The sequence below is a fragment of the Motacilla alba genome, chromosome 7, assembly GCF_015832195.1.
Source record: "Motacilla alba alba isolate MOTALB_02 chromosome 7, Motacilla_alba_V1.0_pri, whole genome shotgun sequence".
Lineage (NCBI taxonomy): Eukaryota > Metazoa > Chordata > Aves > Passeriformes > Motacillidae > Motacilla > Motacilla alba.
Window position 1 is genome coordinate 16,719,001 of NC_052022.1, and position 22,153 is coordinate 16,741,153.

At 39.4% G+C, this 22,153-nt stretch overlaps 1 protein-coding gene across 4 annotated transcripts in view; it reads left to right on the top strand.

Moving 5' to 3' along the window:
- The window catches only part of TANK (TRAF family member associated NFKB activator), a 28,738-nt gene extending 12,843 nt beyond the window's left edge, over positions 1–15,895 (top strand). For 3 of the 4 annotated variants that reach the window (XM_038142886.1, XM_038142889.1, XM_038142888.1), the window contains 6 exons: positions 3,444–3,623; positions 4,909–4,979; positions 7,073–7,191; positions 8,845–9,425; positions 13,691–13,859; positions 15,051–15,895. In XM_038142886.1, coding sequence (XP_037998814.1) covers positions 3,444–3,623; positions 4,909–4,979; positions 7,073–7,191; positions 8,845–9,425; positions 13,691–13,858 — 1,119 coding nt within the window. In that variant the 3' untranslated portion in view covers position 13,859; positions 15,051–15,895. The remainder of the gene's footprint in view (positions 1–3,443; positions 3,624–4,908; positions 4,980–7,072; positions 7,192–8,844; positions 9,426–13,690; positions 13,860–15,050) is intronic. The other variant, XM_038142887.1, reaches the window with a different exon arrangement.
- Positions 15,896–22,153: the final 6,258 nt, after the last annotated feature.

The following is a 22,153-nucleotide window of genomic DNA, read 5'->3' on the forward strand; positions in this document are numbered from 1 at the left end:
CAGCTCCCTGTGTTGTACTAACAGGAGCACAGCTGGCACACCCAGGGAAGTGAGTATCTCCCTCTATTCAGCGTTCACTGGACTGCATCTGGAATAATACATTTGGCTTAGGGACCTCTAGTACAGGAAAAACATTGACAAACCAGTGAGTTCAGCAGAAGCCCCACTGAGCTAACTGGGGGCTGGAGTACATATCCCATGAGAAGGTGCAAAATCTGCTCTTGTTCAACCTGGAGAAAAGCTGGCTTCAGGGAAAGCTAATAGCATTCCAATACCTACATTCAGGTTATCAGGCAGATGGATCCAGGCTCTTAATGGTGTTGCTGATGCCTAGATAGGCTGCCTAGAACAGAGGCTAGACAATGTTAAAGGAATAAAGTAGGTAAGTATTAAAAGGCCTTTAAAGGATACACCTTGGGCAGTACAAGAGCCCGGCCGTGGCTCCACCCAAGATGGACCCCAACCACGAGTTTTCACACTTTTATAAGTTTTGGTCCATTTACATATTGGGGTTAATTGTCCAATTACAGCTTCAGGTTATGAAGTCCCATCCTCCCAGATTGCTCTCGTCAATTTGCCATTGTTTACACTTTTTGGGCCTGAAGCTACAACGGTGTCCTTGGTTCTCAGGCTGGAAAAGAATTGTTTTGTCTTGTCTAACAAAACTGTGAAGAGAACTTGCTAACACTTTGTATGAAGTTCAGAGTTACATACGAATACAGTGCAGAATCTGGAAAATATGAAAGTTAAAACTTAAGGCATCAGTGCGTGGCAGGACGCTAAGAGACAATGGGCAGATGAAACAGGAAAGGTTCAGACTGAACATAGGGGAAAATATTTCACCTTGAGGACAGCCAGGCATGGGAAGAGTGCAGTCTTCATCCTTGGGAAAGTCAAGGCTAAACTGAGTAACCTGATCAGACATTGTAACTGACCCTGATTTAATTAGAAGCTAGAGAATCCTGGAAGTCCCTTCCAATTTCAATTATCCTCTGATCCTATAAAGTCTCTGCAAAAGAAAAGATACTGATCTGTTCATAATACATACATGACCACTTTGCTGACAGCTAATACCAGCATGCTTAAAAGACCTGTGTGACATATTTATAAACTATATCAGGTTTATCAAGCATTAGCTTTGTAATCTTCAGCCAGTTTAGAAGGGTTACCACATCATTGCAAACTGCCAGGCACAGAATTGGAAACTTCATCAAACTATGAAGGGTTGTGTTATTGAAAGATCCCAAAAGGTGTAATTGTTTCTCCGGAGTTTTTCCTGGTATCCTGATGGTGCACAGGAATGATGACTTCCATCAGCGTGTACTGATGCGTCTTCACTGTAATATGTTGCATGGCTCTTCTCATGTGGCTTTTTTCCCTGCTTGCTTAAATCTTGTCCTCACTTCCTGCAGATGGAGGAGAAATGGAGGAGAACTACTGGCCATTACTGCAGGGTCTCCAGTTAACTGAGGGCCTTTGAAAACCCACCCAATGTGAATTGGAGCTGTAATAGTCTCAAATAGATAAATTATGCTGTATCACAGGTTCAGTGAGTTATTTTACTGTCCTTGAGATACAATTGTTCCTCAAGGGCAAGTGCTATCTTTGATGAAAGCTTTTTCCTAGGTGTTTGAATTTCCAGCAAATAATAATGAAGGAAAACACAGGAGAAGCTGTATCCCCTTACCTTATATTTAAATGGGAAATTGAATTTGACCTGTCAGGATTGCAAAGCACTAGTAGAGTTAGGATTAATGAGTTTTGCTGGGATTGAAACATGCCATATTTAGACAATGTTTCGAAGTCGCTGAGCAGAAGAGGCTTAGTCTAGATCTTTAAGATGTCACCCAAGTGTGGAGTTGCATTGAAGCTCTTACGGTAGATTTGCTATTCAAAGTTGCAATTGAGACTATAAACCAAGGCCTTCAAAGCTATTTTTCTGCAGGTTTTTCTTTTTTATCCAGCTAGTATAACTTTTTGAGGCTGAAGAGTTGTGTCAGCTGCATGTACACACATCTGTGATTAGCCAGCTGGTGTCTTGGTAAACCAGCTCTGGACCTACTCCTGCCTGGCTGTCTTTGTCTAGCAGGGCAGCCCCTACCCACCTGATCTCCAAATGCACAACCTCACCCTATGTAAGTTCCATTTGAAAATAAAACAAAAGATCTTGTAAAAGCACTTGGTTGCTCCTTTCCTCTTCATCTTACCCTATGTGTCTACAGACTATATTCACTTACATTCTTCTTTAAGAGTTAACCCTTTGGGCTTACTTCTCTTGCAGAGACAGTCATGGGGCTTGGGGACATTTTCTGTGACACTTGATTTCATAAACTAACAGCTCCCTAGATTTCATAAACTTACAACCATAAGGTCTTCATAGTAGCAGTTTTTAACTGTTGGTTGTTTCTTGAAAATTTTTGCAACTACTGTCTTTGAGCATATCTGCCTGTCCTGGGAGGCATCAGGCACAGCATCACCAGCCAGGCAAGGGATGGGGTTGTCCCGCTCCGCTCTGCAATGCTGTAGCCCCACCTCGAGCACTGAGTGCAGTTTTGGGTACCACAAAAAAGATACCAAGCTATTAGGGCATGCCCAGAGGAGGGTGACCAAGATGGTGAAAAGATCTGAAGACAAGAATTCGGAGGAGCAGCTAAGGTCACTTGTTTGTTGAGCCCGGAAAAGAGAAGGCTCAGGGGTGACCTCATCGCAGTGGATGACTCCCTCAAGGGTGACGTGGACAGGGAGGTGCTGCTCTCCTCTCCTCTCCTCTCTCTGGTGAGCAGCAACAGGACACGAGGCAACGGAACAAAGTCACATCAGGGGAAGTTCAGGCTGGACATTAGGAAAGGGTCCTAAGGTTCACTGAGACTGTGGTTGGTCACTGGAACAGGCTTGGAAGTCGTCATGGCATTAAGCCTCTCTGGACAATGCTCTTAGTTCTGTGGTTTAGGTTTAGGTAGTCCTGCAAGGAGCAGGGAGTTGGACTTGATCCATATGGGTCCCTTCCCTTGGAGATATTCTAGGATTCTGTGATTGTGTGATTGTGTTCTTGGGTTTGCTCAATTTGCGGAATTATCAACATGTTCAAAATAGTATAAGATTGAAGTCAATTAAATACTATTTTATGTATCATATATGCAAAATATTATACATATGTAAATGATATAGTAAGTGAATCGAGAAAGTGTCTTTGTTTTGTATAAACACTAATATGACTTTGAGAAAGATACAGTTGTTTTGAATAATCACCTATGATGAGTTACAGCTATGTGTAGTGGTAGAAGATCTTCACTATCAATTGAAAATTATTAATGTAATAAACAAGACTGACCCTTACTTGTGATGCAAAACCTATATTTAGCTTATTACAGACTGCTGAAGAGTGATATTTCACAAGCCTCAAATTTATTAATTGTACTGGTGTTTCTAAAATTATTTTTTAGGAACAGTTAGACAGTGAGAGCATGAAATTGAAGCAACTTGAGGACAAAAGCAATCAAAAGGAAAGGAAGCTTTTATCTATTATTTCCAATCAAGAAGATAAAATAAGAAATCTGGAAAGCAAATTGCAAGAATTAAATGAAGCACAAAAGGGTATACAGACACCAACGTATAAAAGGGAGGTAAGATAAGAAACCAAGAAGAGATAAAATAAAAAAGACAAACATTTGTAAATTATTACTTCTTTCAAACATGAAATGTTTGGAATTCATACTAATTATTCTGATAAATTTATTTTAAATGTCATCATTCTATAATTACTAGGAATTTGTCAAATTATACAAAGCACATAGGGAACACCATTAAATACTTATTGGTTGGTTGGTATATTAATTATTTTATGGTATGTATTGAAAATTTTCATATTTGTCAAAACTCCAGATTAGCATTTCTGGTTTATAATTTTTATTTGGAAGTTTTCACCAAAACTGAGTTGATTTTTTCATTTTTATGCCACCCTATTTTTGTTACAGAATAGCATCCAGGGTGCTATTCTGTCCTTGTGGAATAGCTAGAGTGCAGTCATTGATGTGAATGTAACCATGTATACACATTTTAGCTACCTAATTTAAAGTGAACATAGGTAGGCATAAGAGCACAGCAACACAGAACTTGTTGCTATTAGACTTCCTGAGCATTGCTTAGTTTACTGTGGCAAGGACTTACATCCTGTGTTGCTGGGTGTAACGCAGCTCAAATGCATCTACAGGAGCTGCAGCTGCACTTCAGCCTTACAGGTAAGACCCGCCTGTGGTTATAGGCAACGGATCAGCTTATACAGACTTCCAAGCTTGCACATCTTTGAAATCAGCTGATTTGGCAGGCATGCTCAAGTTCGTGTCTGATTTGGAGCACATATGAACTACTCAGGCCATCTGGTAATGTAGCTCTAGTGGAACTGCAGCTTAGTGACTGGTTATGATGAAAACTTCCCTTAATGCCTGGCAGATGTAAAACTATGTAATACTGGAGTGAACCACACGGTGGTAGTCAAAGTTAATAACTTATTTTAAAAACTGCTAGAACTCCTGACATATTAGCTTCTGATGTGTTCATTGAAATTTTCAGTGAATAAATTGATTTTTAAGAGGTAAAATAGCTGGGTAACAAGCTTATACAGAAGACAGACTCTTACCTTATACATGACTGAAAACTAATTACAATCAAGCAATATTCTTAGAACTAGTTCCATTTCAAGGGAGTATGAGCAGAGAAATGCCACACTGAGTTAATAAGTTAACCTAAAAGGAACTAGGAATTTCACACAAACTGCTTTTGTCATTTTGACAATGCTTTGAGAGCTTTCAACAGGACTAGGTGAAGGACCCATGACATTTTTATTCATATCAAGGTGAAGTGCAAAATTAATATGCTAACGTGCTCAATATTTTCATATTTTACTTCAAGGTGAAAAGTAAGAAAATTGTTCCAGATAAGCCTGAATTATCTCTAGGGATCTCTGGTATTTCACCTGAAAGGTAAATACTTCTGCAGCATTTTTAAAATTTGCTTTTGGCTTTTCTGCAATTAAGTAAGGCCAGCTATTGCCCTCTTTTCTACACAGTACCTTAAGAACTGGCTGGGCAGGGAGTCGGGAAGGGGCAGCATCAAAGGTCAAAGAGCTAATGCAGGAAGATAATAGAGCCAACAACTATGTGGAATCATAGCTGGGGCTTTACAAGTATGGAGGGCTAAGCTGGGAGGGAGGAAGATATCCGCTCGGTTCAGCAGGAGGTTAAACTCTGGGAAACAGCAGTGGATGTTAATGCTGGGGTTTGGATAAGCATTCACTGCCTTGCATTACCTCTTCTGGACGGGAATGTACAGCCATTGTGGATTAACTGATGGCAGCACACAGGAAGCGCTCTGATAGGCAACATGAAGGAATAATTCTTGGCCTGATCCATCCCAAATAAGATAGTTTGAAACCAAGTTTATCTGTAAGCTGAAGGCAGCAAGCCCCTGCTATGGCCAAGGCATTAAAAGCAGTAGATTTCCTCTTCTGCCAGTGATTTCAGAAAAATATTGAACAAAGTTTTAGGTTTGTATTTTTCAAAGGACAGCGAGTAATGCCACTTCTAACAACTTTGCTGGGGTCAAATAGAAGATTGCCTAAGGTGACGTTAGGGGAATATTGAGGGAAAGTATCAATTTCTTGCTTTCTTCTTCTTCTCTTACCTAGGCATCTGCTTTTGACCACTCCCATACATAGGCTAGGTGAACCCGTGGATCTTTAGTCTGGCTCACTACTTTTTTATTATAAGAAAGAGAGGAAATAAGACTGTAATGTGAGAAAGACTTGTCTTTTTGATTTATATCTAAAAAATTAAAAACCTTTACCTGTCTTCTGTCCCTCTGCTCTCAAATAGCTTCCTTACTTTACTGTTTTCTTGGAAAGAGGTATGTGACTGGTAAGATTGCTGGTAATCTTACACTAGTAAGATTATAGTATCACAAATATCTAGCAAATTAAAACTGCTTCATCTAATCATAGCTATATTTTTAAGTTGTGAATAGAAACTGTAATTTTTTAATTTATCTATCGAAACATCTGGAAAATCATCAGAACGTGTTAACAGTAATAATTCTAATTACTTCTGTAGATCTTTTTTTCAAATGGGATACAAATAGACATTTGTGTGTTCAGAAAGAGAAACACAATAGAAGTAGGAACACAGATTGCTGTATGAATAAGCAATAAAAAGGAAGCAATTCACTGGATTAAAGAAAAATCCCTTTTGAAATATTTTGATGAAAAGATGCAAAAGAGAACACAAATGCAACTTCACTTTTTCATCTTCGAAGTTCATTTTATAAAATCCATTATATTGTGCTTAAAAATATAAATTACTCAGCAAGTTTATTAAAATTTCACAGTGGAATTTTATGGATGCATCAGTAACTAAATAACAGTGCCTTTGGGGAAATAAACTCACACCAGCATGAACTATTTTTACCATTCTCAGTGCAGATAACTAAATATCAGATTCCCATATGATACTCTGGAAAAGATATAATACAATAAATGTGTCAGAATAAAAAGAAAAGTCATATCATATTGTATGAAACCAGAGGGAATGAGTTCACAAACTCCTCCCAAAAATGCCAGGCAGACAGAGAAGGAAAGAGCCATAACAAATGCTTGTGTGTTCCTTCTTCTGCAGTCTGAAGTGCTCTGGCAACAAAATAAAACAATGTTCATAGTGGCAGCATCTTATTTTCCCTAGAACTGAGGTGGAAACAGTACGCTTGGGAATGATAAACTCTTCCACAAAATACCTGAAAGAACTGAAAGGCTGGATTTTTTGAGGGTGGTCCTTGCAGGGTCAGTTCCTATGTTCAAATATATATGGTATGATATGACTAAACAACTCTTTGACAACGTTTCATTTTCTTTTTTCTGCTTGCTTTTACTGAGGAGAACAAAAAATATATACATATGTTGAGGAACAAGGTATCCAAGAAAAGTAGCTTATACTATTGTTTCTCTCTGGTTTGTGGGTGTGACTAGATTAAAGGTCACAACAAGCTGAATTGGTTTACTCTTTAATTTACAATTTTGATCTTCCAGAGAGAATCTGGAGACTATTTTCCAGGACATGAAAGAAGAGTGTCATCGAATATGTATGCTAGCCAGAGAACAAACAGACCAACTGAGTATATTTAAGATAAAGCCAGAACCTGAAACTGGTAATATCATACTTAAGCTCTTATTGTGATTCAACTGTTTGAAAGCTTTGCTTTATATTTGAAAATACTGCAAATTACACATACATAGAAGTACTTCCACTGTTTACCATCTGCCTTTTTCAAGTCTGTTCACATGGTGCTCAGTATTTCACCAAGAAAACGCACCGCCAGTTTTGGCATTCTATGACGAATGCTCCAAATCACATGCTATAAAAGACAGTCATCACATCAATGGCTCTTGTAATTGTTTTGTCCCTTGGAGTGAGAGGCAGGCACTTACTACATGTGATATCCCATCATACTGTGTGAATGACAGCTCTTGCTTGCTTTTAATTTAGCTGTCAGTTCAAAAGATGTCTGCTATGAATGCCTCTAGCCCCATATCTGTTAGAGGAAAACTGCAGGACTGAGGAGAGTCAGAGGACTTATTTTCTAGACTTCCTTGCACAGACTTTTTTCTTATATGGGACAAAAGCTTAATCCAACACTTCCTGAAGACATAGGGAAGGCTTGATTTTTTTTGAAACTGTGAGAGATCCTGAATGTCCAGTTCTGCTAATGCTTACCTTTAATACAATGTACGCTACTATGGGTATTCTCTACTAACTTTTCTTAATCGTAGTATCAGACTCAATATATTAAGTGATTTCAATAAACACCTGCCAAATGCACACAGCTGAAGCAAAAGATGCTGATTTCAGCACTTGATTTTAATTTAGGTCACCCATTACTGAAGTTTTGTTACATTAAGTGCTAACAGGTATCTCGTTGCTTCAAATTGCTCTGTCTGAACTGTATGGTGGTAGTCTGATTGTGTGCTAATAACTTCATTATTTAGGGGTGGGAATTTTGGAGGAAGTGTGTTTGGCAACTTACTTTACACGAATGGTTTTGATTCCCAACAAAGTGCCTAACCCAACTGTGTGAAAATCCATACATGATGTAAGCCATGTAGATTAGAAAAGAAGTGCTTAAATCAACTGTGTAAAGGTATACATGACAAAAGCTATATAGATTTAATGTTTGATTTGTTACTTCCATGTTCCATTGTCAGAAGGCTGCTGTACAATTAGTTTTAACTGATGTTATTCTCTCACCTGGTTAGGAGTAACCATTACCATTTTTATTAATATAGTGCCAAAAATTAAGGGTGAATTCTTGAAACAAAGGGAAAACATGGTCCCATTTCTGAATAGCTATTCAGTTTAAATATTTAACTAATTTGGAAACCAGTGGGAGTTGGGTACCTGAATACCTTCTAAAATCGTGCTCATGGTGCCTAGCATGTTCTTGGCACTGTGTGAAGTGGTTTGGGTTCCAGCTTCTATTTCTGCCAGAACACTTCAGTGAATATGCAAGTATGTGTTAAGAGTATGGGACAACATAATTTTCAATAAAATGAAAATGTTTATAGCCATAAATTAAAGAGAATATAATTATGGGAAGGGACTATTTCCTTTTATTTCTGTTCTGATAGTTTTTGTGTCAGAACTAATGTTTATGAAAGAGAACTACAACTCAATCTGATTTTGAAGAGAAAATAAACTGTTAAAAAAGCAGGGCAGAAAGACAAAAAAAATTACACCAACACCACATTTTTAATAACTATATTTCAATGGACTATTTAATATTTTCTTCATTCTTTCTTCACAGAAATACAGTTTTCCATGCCGATACAGTGCACAGATAAAACTGATGAACAAGCAGAAGAGCTTTTTAAGCCTCGGGTTATAAAGGATATAAATAGAGGTGCATCATGCATCACATCTATCACACCAAGAGGAGTGGGCCAAGATGAGGACAACAACTCTGTAGAATCACTTTCTAAATTTAATGTCAAGTTTCCACCTACAGACAATGACTCTGCTTTCTTGCAGAGCACTCAGGAAAAACCAACAGTTCCTTGTACTGGTATATCTGAAAACATGCTTCAAGATCATCATTTTAACCTGGAGCACAGAGACCGTGCTGTTAACCTCAGTAAATTGGAACCTAACTCATTTGAAGCTCATGGCATTGATCTCATGACCTCAGCTTTGCAAAGTTTAACTACTGTTGACAAAACAAATCCCTCAGATCATGCAAAGATGCCCATAGAAAATATCTGTGACAAACCATGTTTAAAAACAACAGACAGTGATTACACGTTTGTACCTAAGCACACAAACCAAGGTGTACCTGAAATAATTTTTTCTTTAGAAGCTGCTGGAACAACCGTCAGAGGTCCTCATCAGGTATCTTTCTATAAATATTCTACATTTCAAAAATTGATAATGATTCAGACACACCTTTTACAAAGATCTTTGAGACTGGATTAATATATTCTCTAAGAAAGCTGATCAGTCTTTTTTAAGACAATATCTCTTGTCATTTCTTCTTCCTAATACTGCTGAATGTGTTCAAGATGCTGTTCCAGTGAAACATCAGGAATATAAGCAGACATATGGATGTTTTTACAAATTTCAGTTCATCTAGATATTAATTGCTTCTATATCTATTTCAAAGCTGTCATTAATCCTAAATTGCCCCCTAGATTGCTTTCTTTCTATCCTTGATCTCAGTTGTATAGGGCACACATTTGTTTTAATTGTTTTTCATGTACAGCAGAGAATTGGAAAAATGAACCAATTAAAAAGCTAAACGGATAAATACTTCCACTATGAAAAAAAGCTACTTTTTTTTGTCTCAATCTGAGGTATCAACAACACCCTATTCCTCAGCTCTAAGAAGCTTAAATTTTTGTCATTGTAGGCAAAAAACATAATTTTTTTTGAATGAAGGAAAGATCGCTAAAATACTTTATTTTAGGTTTATGTACATAATTTGGGCTTAAATTTCAGCTATAGCCTGAAGTTCATGGAAGCTTCTGAAAACAAGGCCCAGTAGCTGTAATACAGTAAAACATATTGGCATGTTCTGACACTCATGTCTCTGAATACTTTGCCTCTTTTGTGAAACATCCTGTCTCAGATGAAAGCTGGCAAAATTACGGAGCTTTATGGACTGATTTTGTGTTTGTTTGGTTTTTTATTTCTGTGGGTTTTCTGGTACCTTGTGAAAGGACAGATTTTCAAGAATAAGCAAATAGTGATAATTCGAAATTCTGTGAGGGTGGAATTCACTTATTTTTTATCATTTACATGGATGAAGTTTATGTTCTTTCCTAATGACAAGGTATGTGCAGCAGAAGAGCTTTACCTCTCCATTTGGTCACTGCATGACCTGCAAAACCAGCATCTAGAAAGTGTTGTAGACCATTATAGCTTTAATGTTTTCTTCTCCTAAAATTTACCCAGTCTAGTTTAATTTTCTATTGCAAACCACTTTTTGAGTGAAAATTTTAAAGCATTGAAAGATTGCTGCTATAAGCATGATTTTTTCAAAAGCTATTTTAAATACCTATTTGTAATGTAGATCTCAATTCTTTACCAACTTATTAATTACAGTTTTTATTGTATTTTTCATTGGGTCCCCCATTAAAGTTGTGACTAAGTTAAACAAATTACCACATTTATTTTACTGCTAGTAAAATTCCTGTGGAACTGCAAATAATTCACTCCATTGCTTGTTACTATCCTCCTTTTTTGTATTCCCTCTCCAGCCTGTTCTTTTACTAGTTAGTCTGTGTATTCATTTTTCAATAGATGGCACCCTGCATTGTACATTACAGCAAGTGAAACAGCTGGTATGTAGTTATAAATTGATAGGGGAGTCTGCAGCTCAAAAAGTACAGAACAGTGTTTGAATAGCAGTAAGCCTTTGACCATTGGTATTTTTGCAAAATAAGGGAATTAATTTGGAGCCAGCATTTAAAATGTTAATAATGTGGAGAAAAAAGTACTAATGCTAGCACTCAGAGAAAAGGAAAGCTAATGGTGAATTGTTTGGTATTTGAAAGTCATATCTACAATAGCACTGCATTGATTAAAATGTTATTTCTTATTCAGAAGTTTGTTTAAAACAAGCCAGTATTACTTTAGACTCCCTTAAATGTACATCTGTGTATATCAGTATATTTAAATATCCATCACCTTTATTCAGCTGCTTTCAAACTAGGTTTTAAGTATTTTTCCCAATTAATTGGACTCAGCTCTAGAGGTTTTTTCTGACTGTAAATTTTGCTAAAGATTTGGTCACAGATAATATATATGTAAATTAAAATAGTAATTTTTTAAAGTTACTTGTATACATGCCCTTTTCACTGTGTTGACCTTAGCAAAATTTATGTATAAACTTGTTCTTAGTATTTTTACCGCCTTTCTAGAGGGTGGTTATGCTGCTTACAGCTTCTATCATCCCTTCCCAAAATTAAGGAAAAGCCAAAAAGGAGAGAATAATATACCTCTTTTTTCCTAGTGTAGATAAAACTTTCAAGTATTTACTACATATGTTAACTTATAAAATGGAAAACCCCATAAATGCAATAGATTTGGCAACAGCTAGTTCTTGGAACTGCTCTCAGTTGGTGTAATAAATTTAGCTCTTTCCTTCTATGTGGATACTAAATCTAAAAACTCAGTACTGTTTTCTTAGAATGTAACTTAAAAAAAAAAAAAAAAACGTGACTGAAAAGAGCAGTAGATTAAAATAAACATGGATATTAGTGAACCTAGGATTTTACAGACTACATTTAGCTGAGACTTTCATATAGATGCACATGTTTATTGGTATTTGCAGTTTGAGAGAGTTGTTTCCCCCAAAAATACTTCTAAGTATGTTCATGATTTTAAAAGCAATTCAGTAGTCTATTAATCTCAACATTAATGTTTTTGAAATGGAATGTCTGCTTATATAGATCCCTGTCCTGACAAGGATATTAAGCAGAAGCTTCAAGAAATGGAAGTTAAGTGCCTGTGTGTGTGGGTTGCTGGATGGGTACCTCCCCTTGTTATGTTTCCAAGATGACAAATAGTTTTTACAATACTATTTTATCTTCTTTTCAAACAGTGTTTTACATCATATCAGAAACAAATAATTCTAAACACATTTATGTAGTGTGTTTAAGTGCGTTAACTTGTTTAAGTGTGTCAGTGTCTAGATAGATTTAATATGCAATTTACACCAGCAACATACAATAAGTAGACTCTTTGAGCTGAAAAAAGTGGTGTGATTGCACTTAATTACTAATTAGTCAATTTAATTATATGGATTGCTGACCATAATGAAAGACAGTAAGTCTGCTATTGCTATGTGATAAGCTAAACACTGTTTAAATACAGAATGGGCAGGAAATTGACTCCCAAGAAGTTCAGGGTGGTTTAAACAGAAGGTTTAACCATTGTGAAAGTCAGCTTAGCTGTACAGTGGGTTGCTGTAGGAGAAATAAACAATAGATTCTAACTGTTTGGCATTATGAAATTTAAAGAAGAGCTGAAAATTAAAAATCTTGGGTATCAGTATCAAGAAATTTAAATCTTCTAAAGTAATGACTTTGTATTCTTCCTTGCCTTCCTTCCCATGTATGAATGAAGCAAGAGGAAAAAAATGAGCCAAAAAAACCCTGTAGGGCACACTCTCTTCTAAGTTCCATCCCCACATAGAGCTTATAGCAGCTTGCTGCCATTCTTTCTACTTCATACTTTCAACAGGATGCATTTGGTTTTCATTTGACTCAAAACCTGATTGTCCTGGCCATATAATGCAACTATTTGATCTTGTGTTGCTAATACTAAAGTTACGAAACTTAAGTTTTAACTTTGAAAACCGATAGAAGTCTTTTTGATTCCTAGTTGGTACGATTCTAAATAGTGTACACTTAGACTCTGGGCTTAAGTGCCTTGATGTTGAATGTTGAATAAACAGACTTGCTGGCTTGAAACTAACTAGCTCAGGGACCAAGAGCAGTGCAGCTGCTGAACCAAATACAACGTAGTTTATAGAATTGCCCGATTGCATGGATAGATGTTCAGATGGTTCCAGTGAGTTTGACATTGTCATGGCAGGAGGAATCCCAAACAAGATTGTTTGTGACACACTTACACTAAAAGGCAGCCAGAGCAAAAAAGTACCTTAAGCCACGACATGGTAGTTATTTTGGAAGTAAACTGAAAACAAGTTATATGTGAATAAGAATGGAAATAAAATATGAATCATATTAACTCTGTACAAGAAACATTTTATTCTAAGGTAAAAATATATTTTCTCATTTCTGCTCAATGGCTATTGTGTACTATGATTTCTACAGTAAAATACTGAAATGCAGAGTTAAAGAAAAGCTTTAATATGTACCAGACTGATATTACAGACTTCTGCTCATAGCAATATTTATCATTAATAGATACCAAGGTATTTTTAAATATTTGCAAGGATAGTGTGTTTACAGAACTTTAAAAAAAAAAGCTCTATCTTGCTTTTGTTAAATGAGAACTCTCTAGTTAACGTCTCTGGCCAGGCAGGTGTGAAGGAATCCTAATTTAAAGAGGCAGATATTTTTTTAAATATAAATGTAAACTACAGCATAATGAAAACCTCAGCAATAATAATTTTCTGTTTCTTTTAGCCCATTTGGCAGCCTCAAGACAATGATTCGCTGGCACAAGCATATGCAGACTCTGAACTGAATCAGTGTGGAATATGTGAATTCTGTCGAGAAGTTTTCCCACCATCTCTAACATCTAAGGAAGATTTTCTTCGGCATCTCAATTCCCACTTTAAAGTACAGTCTTAATGTATGAGAATTCAATGGTTCACTGTTTTTGCATACATTTATACATTTTTTTATTCAATAGATATGATAAGAGTTTAAGAATTAAGACTTCTTGTAACAAGAACTCATGACTGAAATTGTTTGTCAGATAAGCACATTTTTAGTTGTCTTTTGACAAGGCAAAATGAAACTAAGTCACTCAGTACTGTAATTCACATTTTTGCTTGTTATGCTTCACTATTAACTTTGAGAGTGATGCCAAAAACTTTTTTTTTTTTTTCACAATTAATCTTTGCCTGAATAGACCTGAAGTTGTGATTATATTTATGAATGTAGACTTGCAGGATTAATGCCTTAATCTGGCTGGCAAAAATTAGTGTAATGCTAGGATTTTTTTGACAATGTCCAGTGATGTGATTATGTTCTCCCTGAAGTAAACAGGAAGAGAAACAGGCCCTCATTTTTCAATTATGTTATATAATTTCCAAGTAGTGAACCTCTTAATTCAGATTATTGTAAAATTATCATTATAGCTGAATCCAGGTGTGCCAGAATTAGGATAGGCCTGTACCCTAGTAATGCAAATGAATGGCTGACTTTCCCAGATGAATTTTTTACTAAAGCGAGTAATCAAAAGTAACATATAAATTACCCTTTTGCCAAAATGGAACAGCAGTGATTTTATGAATATCTGTTACATGTTATTTTAAAAAAAAAGTTATCATGTTCATGTACCTTTATAGCATTAATAATTACTAAAAATGCTTTCAGGGAACGGGTTATATTAATATGAAGGATAGAAAAGGTTAAACTTTCCCCAAAACTAATAATACCAAAGATTGTTTGCCTTCCCTTCTGGTCTGCTATGATGGATTGCCCAAGTCTGGTACAGACTAGAAAGGAAAGGGGAAAACCTAACCCCCCAAATCTCAGTGAATTTATTTTTAACCTGAATATAGTGGCTTTCTCAATGCAATTAAAATTTGTGTTTAGTTGAAACATTGAAGTCTGATAAAGTTTGCACATTTTCTGGATTTACTGATATCAAATTTATAAATAGGGGTGTTGCCAAGTATTTTAAATTAATGATAAAGGGTGCTTGCTTTTTGCATTTGAACTGAATATAGAGTTTAGCCCTGATATTGATAATCAGCATTAATATTTTCATAGCAGCAGAGCACAACACCTTTTCTTTTTAAAAATTTGTTTGCAGGTGACAAATTTCTGGAAGAATTAACACCTGCGTAATTTTTAGAAATGGATTTTTTCTGCAATTATTTTCTCTATTTTAAACACGTCATGTTTGTGACAGGCTGTCAACAGAGTGTACGGTGATAAACAGCACTGTACAGTGCACGTCTGCTCCATGACGTGGAGGAAGAGTTTGTTACTCTTCGGAGCTCTAAACCCTGTCGGCGCGCAGCGCTGAAGAGGCGATGTTCGGCCGCGGCCGCGCCGTGCGGAATGTGAAGCACCTCCCCGGAGAGCACGGCTGGGGGTGGTGCCCGGGAGAGGCACAAGTTCCAGCCTTGGGAGGAGAGAAGGGGATTCGCACATCTCTAGCCAGCCCGACGCACGGCACCGACTCGTCCTCTCAACCGTGAAATTCGAGCTCGGAAGCTCGCGTTATTAAGAGATGCACAAACTGCGAATCACTTTTGAAGGAAATAAAGTCATCTGTTTCTGCCCCCCGCCCCCACGCGTGGATGCGGTTCCCCAGGAGCCCTTGAGCTGGCAGAGCCGGGAGCCCGAGTCCCCGCGCGGGGACCAGGCTCTTTGTTGCCGGAGGCAGCCTGGGCTCCGCCGCAGCCGGGGCGCAGCGGGGAGGGCGGCAGGAGGTGGGGGGAACACGGTTGACCAAAGTCTCGTCGACCAGCAGAACCCATCCATCTCCCACTGTGAGGGCTCCTGCCTAGTGCGGCGTTTTAGGAAGCTGTTTAATCCTGCGTGCCTAAAACTGTTGCTGCCTGAGGGCATCCAGATAGGCTCACCGATCAGACCACTGCGAGGAGCACTAGCTTAGTTTTTAAATAAACAATCATAAATAAATAAATAAATCTCACGCTAAGCAGTTGTGAGCGACTCGAAGTGGGAGGCGAGTGCGGTCCCTGAACGGGCCCCCCTTATACAGCTTTCCTGGAGGCGGCTGCTGCTGCCAGCAGGGACATCTGCTTTATTACACTCACCAGAGGAGGCTCAGTATTCCTCCCCTTCCCTCCTTCTTCCACACAAGCTCAACCCGGCAGAGGAGGTTGAATGCAAATGGGAAGTAGAATGTCATTAAAGATCATAAATATGGTGGAAGGAACTTGAGAGGACAGGAAGAGCGGCAAACTCGTGCCAAGGTGTTCTACCGAATTCCGACTCCGCCAGGGCCAGCGGAGCCCTCGCCAGGGCAGCCCCAGGGCTGGAGCAGTTTCAGGGCTCCCGTACGAGTTCATTGTCACCCCGCCCCGCGCTGACGGTGCGCGACGCGTGAACCCCCCGCGCTCACAGGCAGCGCTCGCAAGGAAACAAACCGCTCCCGTTTCCTATCGGGAGCTCTCTGAGGGACACTGCGGCGGTACGGCTGCCTCAGCCTGCTGCGGGGGCTCGGTGCCGGCGGCCGGGTAGAACACATGTAGCTCCTCTGTCTCTCCGGCTAACTCGACAGCTGCTCGTAGCTCCAGTAATTAGACTGTCACTGCTTGTTAGAGGAGAGGAAAACGCTCCTATGACAGATTCCACGAGTCCTCTGTTTTTTTAAAATCTCGCAGAAATCACCAGAGCATTAACTGAGATTTCTTATTTCTGTAGAATCAGAAGAAGTTCCCTCTCCGATCTCGCACTCCAATGAGATCTCTTTTCCGACTCCCATGCAACGGTGAATTCGCTCTAAGAGGCTGAGGAAGTTACCTTCCTTCCCCTGCCTACCTGGGAGGAAGAGGGAGCTTCCTGGCCTTGTGAAATTGCTTTTAAAATCCCTTCCCCGTATGGCTGTATCTAACCAGATAATAGAAATGCCGTCTTTTCTCCATTAACTGAGCGGAGGAGTCGCTCAGCACACAACACGCTCAACACATCCTTCCCCATCCGAGATAATATTAATTCAGAGGATGCTCAGGAGAGGCTGTTACCCCTTACGAACAAAAGCACTGGAGGATCAAACCGAGATGCTGCTACCCCCACCCCATGGTTCTCTCAGCAGATGAGACTCAGAGGAGGCGATTTCTTCCCCTCTCTACCGTACATTCCCCTTTCCCCCGCAATCATACAAGGTTAACTCAACAGAGGAGTCTCAATCCAAATGGCAACTGGGATTGCATTAAAAAAAAAAAAAAAAAAAAAAAAAAAAAAAAAAAAAAAAAAAGAAGGAAGGGGGAGAAAAAAAATCAGAAATAGGGAAAGAAAAGAGAAAAAGCAGCAGGCTGATTACGAGGTGTCAAAACTGCCAGGAGCAAGAAGGTGATAGCAATCAGGGGTGAGAAGAGTGCGCCATTCGTGCGGGGCAGCTAATTATCCGTCTCATTTGAGAAGAGCAGCATTCGAGGCAGCAGCGTTCGCCTGCTGAACGGTGACAGATTGGCGCGGAGGAGAGGGGAGGTGTTAAAACAATGGAGCCGGGCTTGCGAGCGCTGCTGCATGCTAATCAGCCCGGCCTCCTTCCTTCCTTCCCTCCGCCTGCCTGCCTGCCGCGATCCCTCCTTCTCGCTGGCCGCATGGCAAGCCCGACGCTACTCGGCCCCTCCGCAGCAGGCGGCAGCGCACCCGGCATAGGTGGTAACCCAGAGAGAGTTCCGGCGGGACCGCGCAGCGGGGCTGGCGGCACCCGGGGGACCTAGCGGGCTGCTGGGTATCAGTGGTAGATGTCAGAGCTCGCCCTCGGCTCCCGGGCTGGCAGTAGCCCGTCGGTGCGCTCCCCGCAAGGGGCAGAGGCGAGGAGCTCCCTGGATGCGAGTCCTTCGGGTTCTTGCGGGCTGACCTCTCGGCCCCTCCCCGCCAGAGGCCAGGCCACAGCCGGCAGCGCAGCAGGTTGCCCAGTGAGAGACAATCTATTGCCGCACCCCAGACCAGGCCGCCGAAATGAGGGAAATGCAGAGCTGTGCCAATTACTGATGGACTCCAGGGGCTCCATTGCCCTCTCGGCTCTGCACGGGAACTAGAGAGCAGAATGCTAACACATGCAGTAAGCAAGTGGCCTCTCTTCACCACTGCCTTTTGCCTCTCGGATTGCTTGGCCTTGCAAGCCTGAATGACTCTGCATGTACACAGTGTGCGCCTTGCGAGGAGGTACTGAAAGGTCTGTCCGTCTCTCAGACCAGGAACCACCTGGTTCCTGGTGCAGCAAGGTCTGCAGAGACAGCAGAAATGCTTTCCGATGGATGTCTTTGGCCCTAGCTTTCCTGGGAAGCCCATGCTCCGCGGGACCCACAGGGCAAGCCCCGGGGCTGGAGCATTAGCAGCCCAGCTACAGTAAGTGCTCCACTCTGCCAGGGAGAAGCAGAGGAATGAGCGTTGGAATGTTTACTCTCCAATATTTCTCAGTTTCCATTCCATCCTGCCCTGAAAGATTTTTGATTACTATACACTTCAAAATAGTATTTATTACAGATTTACATAATCTGTATGTTTTATGTTAAGGCAATAACACATTGATGCTGTACTACTGAAAGGAGTTAATCTAAACTATGTAGTGTCTGTTATAACAGAGTTCCAACTAAAACATATCCTTGCTTTCTGGCACTGACAAGAAACACGTATCCAGAAGGACATTGCCCAGAACATTAGGTAAACTGCCAGGTGAAGCCGTTGCTCGACTCCTGAACCTTCACTGGGTTATGGATCAGCACTTGGCCAAATTAAATGATGTATGTCTGTGTGTAACCTCACATTTAATTAAACAAATGTTATTTCAAATAGCATGTGTCTGGTTTACAGCAGGATTCATGGGGATAAGAAAACACTGAAAGGGAATAAACTGGTTTAGGCCTGAGGTAAGCAGCATGATAACTCAGGTTGAATGCTATTTAAAGTAGATTTGAGTGCATGTACAGCTAGGCGGTAGTAATAGCGTTTAAATTTTGTTATTCTAAGTCTGTCGTTGAGTGTACTTGATGAGATTGTCCATGAGCATACAGATGGTGAGATTTTCATGCTTCTGTGGCATACTGACATCTCAGGCTGTAAAAATAAATTCCCAGATCGCTGTAATACCTAAGAAATAGAAAAATGCAGTCCACCTTAATGCTCTGCATTTGAGTCCTTTATATTTTAAGAGATTTTATACACTAGATACATAAGTTTGTGCATATTAGGAAGACATTTACAGTATAAAGCAAAATTCGAGATAACACTGCACCCTTTTTTATGTGCTTCTGAATTTAGAGATATGGGGGATGGAGATAAAAACTTGCCTTTGCTATTATCTGTATTTTTTTTAACTGTTGTCGTGGTTCGTTTGTGGCCAAACCAATACATTTGTACGTAAGGATAAAAGGCAGAAATAAGTTTTCATTAGGTCAAGTTTACTTTTCATGAAAAGATTCTTGGATTGTTTCTTGATTCATATAATTTTTCAAGCTGGAAACAAACTATTATATCTACTTTGATGATTTCCACTGCACTAAAAAGATATTTGGATCAAAGACGAATGCCAAGATATTTTCTCTAATATAATAAGTTTTTCCCTGCCTAAGAAGCTATAATGTGGAGCAATCCATGCATCAGCCTGTTCAGCCCAGAAACCAGCACTGATATTGCTCATAAATATCCAGGGTAGGGCATCCCTATTGGTTACTGCCTGGCCGCAGACAAGGTGCTGTGCTTATCCAGGTTTCTGAACTGCCCAAATTAAAATTTTAAATAAAAATATATAGCAGGGTGATATGGTGCAAATGAGCTAAAATAATAACATTTTGCAGAGACAAGTACATAGTTTAAAAAGGTTTAAAATATTCAATTGGTGTAAAAAATAACTACTTGTAAAAACGTGTGTATTTTCATTATGCTTAATTTGCCATTCAAAACAAGTTTTTCTTAATAAGCTCTATTGTTTCTATCTGTTTTGTGAAATGTAATACGTGTGAGACAGAAAGCAGACTCAGAATGTGAATGAGTTTTGTTTTCTCTTTCTCTCTTTCTTTCGTTTTTAAAATTCAACTTTATTCATATGCACAGAGATCTTTAAGTTGAGAAAAGGATTAATGGAAGTGGCATGACACTCCTGAGGTCACGATCTGAAAAGATGAAACAAGAAATTCTATCTGCTAATCTTTTCCTATATCTTATTTGCGTGCAAAAGAAAAGTCTCCATAAGCAAAACACTCTATAGTTAATAGTTATGTTTTCACTCTCAGCAATGACACAAGCTTTGCCAGGTTTTCACTGTTTGTATAGTTCATTAAAATACTTTAATAAGCGACTCGTTGTTTTAAAAAATCACCACACGATTACCCGAGTAAAAACATCTATATCCTCCCAATTTCTGCAGTGTCAAAAGTACAGTCTCTGAGGGCAAGAGGTTATGGAGCCTTCATAAAGGTTTCCCATCTGTCATCAAGCACAACATCGAGCCCTCTAGGTGCTGTGAAAATGATTTTCTCCGGAATTCTCCAGCCCAAAGATGCCATCCTCTTAATTACAAGCTTTTGAGATAAGGAATGCCACTGAATTCCCTGGAGATTCACAGAAGATGTGCAAAAATAATCTCTTCTCTTGCTTGCCTGCCAGGGCTTCTGTACCTGCCCACAAGCTAGTCGGCTCATTTGCTAGGTAATGATGGATGAACCCAGGCAGTACATCTGCACTGCTGCCCCTCCTGTCCTTGCTGACATGCAGTCTTTCAAAGTTTCTTCTTTATAATTGACTGCCAGCAAAGGAGTGACAAATAATGGTTGCGGTTTGCTTTTTGGTTTGGCCTTTTTTTTGGAGGGGCGTGGTTTGTTGTGGGGTTTTGTTTGTTTGTTTTTAATTGATCAACTTCCCTTCTCACCATCACAAGCCTCCTGTACATGGGTTACTCCACATACACGGGACAACAGAATGAAACAAGTCCTTGAGTTCATGGACTATAAGATGTTCTAATGAGAACATCTGCTTATAACAGTTGCCCTGAAAAAAATACAGAAACTCTTCCTGGGGTCAGTGTGCATGCAAAAGAGTATACGGACAGACGGGGTGGGAGTGGAGGCTTTGTGTGACAAGCCCATGCCTGCACAGCAGAAACTGAGCCTCTGGTCAGGTCACAATCTTATCTACAAATGTCCATTAGCACTTTTCCAGCAGTGACAACCAGGTGAAAGGCCATCCGACCTACCAATTTATCAACAGTAGCGTGTTGGAGGTTTCTGTGGGGTTAAAGGGATTACAGCAATTGTAGGAGGAGGTACAGAACCTGAAGTGAGCAGGAAAAAAATATCACTGTAGTTTTATGCAAGTTCTCTGCCAGTACAGAACCAACCCAGAGGAACTAGCTGGCTGGAATGGTACTGTTCAGAGTGTACATAGACCTGGTGATGGATATGTCTGGAGAGGCTTAGTGTTGTAAATCTGAGCAGTGTAGACTGCATTTTTAATATGTGGAAACATGTACATAACTCTGGACATAAGGGTGGGGGCGTAGAAAAAGCCACGTCCAAGCTCAATAGGATCACGGGAGAGAAACCTCGGGCTCCATGCCATCCGAGATGTGAAAGCCCACAGAGACTCAGCAGCCAAAATCATATACACTGATTTTTTAATAGAGTTCTTATCCACGTGTCCATTTAACTGCAGTTAATACAAATCAAATAAGCTTGTTACTTATAGATTCCCAGTTGCCTCAAGTGATACAAGACAGCAGCAACAGGCATATCCCTAATTAGAATGGATTCATCTGATTTCTTTATTCAGGGAGTTTAGAGTCCCTAAGTATTCAAAGAATGATAAAAATCTTCCAGAATAAAGCAGCTAGGTTTAGACCTCCTTCTGCCCAGGGAAGAGGAACAGCAGGTTTACTCCTACCTTTAATTTACTTCTTCCATACTTCTACCATTACATCTAACATACTTCATCTCATTCCTATTTATCATTTCTGAAATCTCTTTCAGCACACTACTCCTTGCATTTTTTCCAAAGTTTTTATTCCATATAATTCTGTGCACACACGGAAGCATTTCAGGCAAGTAATATTGAGAAGAATATGCAGCTGGAAAGTAATACGAAATGTTATATCAGTTGGTTATGAAATATCTTCCTACACCTTAGCAAGAAATTAAGAGTCATCATTTTAAAATTTACTTTGTGTAGTGATAACTTGGCATTATATGCCATGACTGCAAGTGCAACTCTTTGAAGACA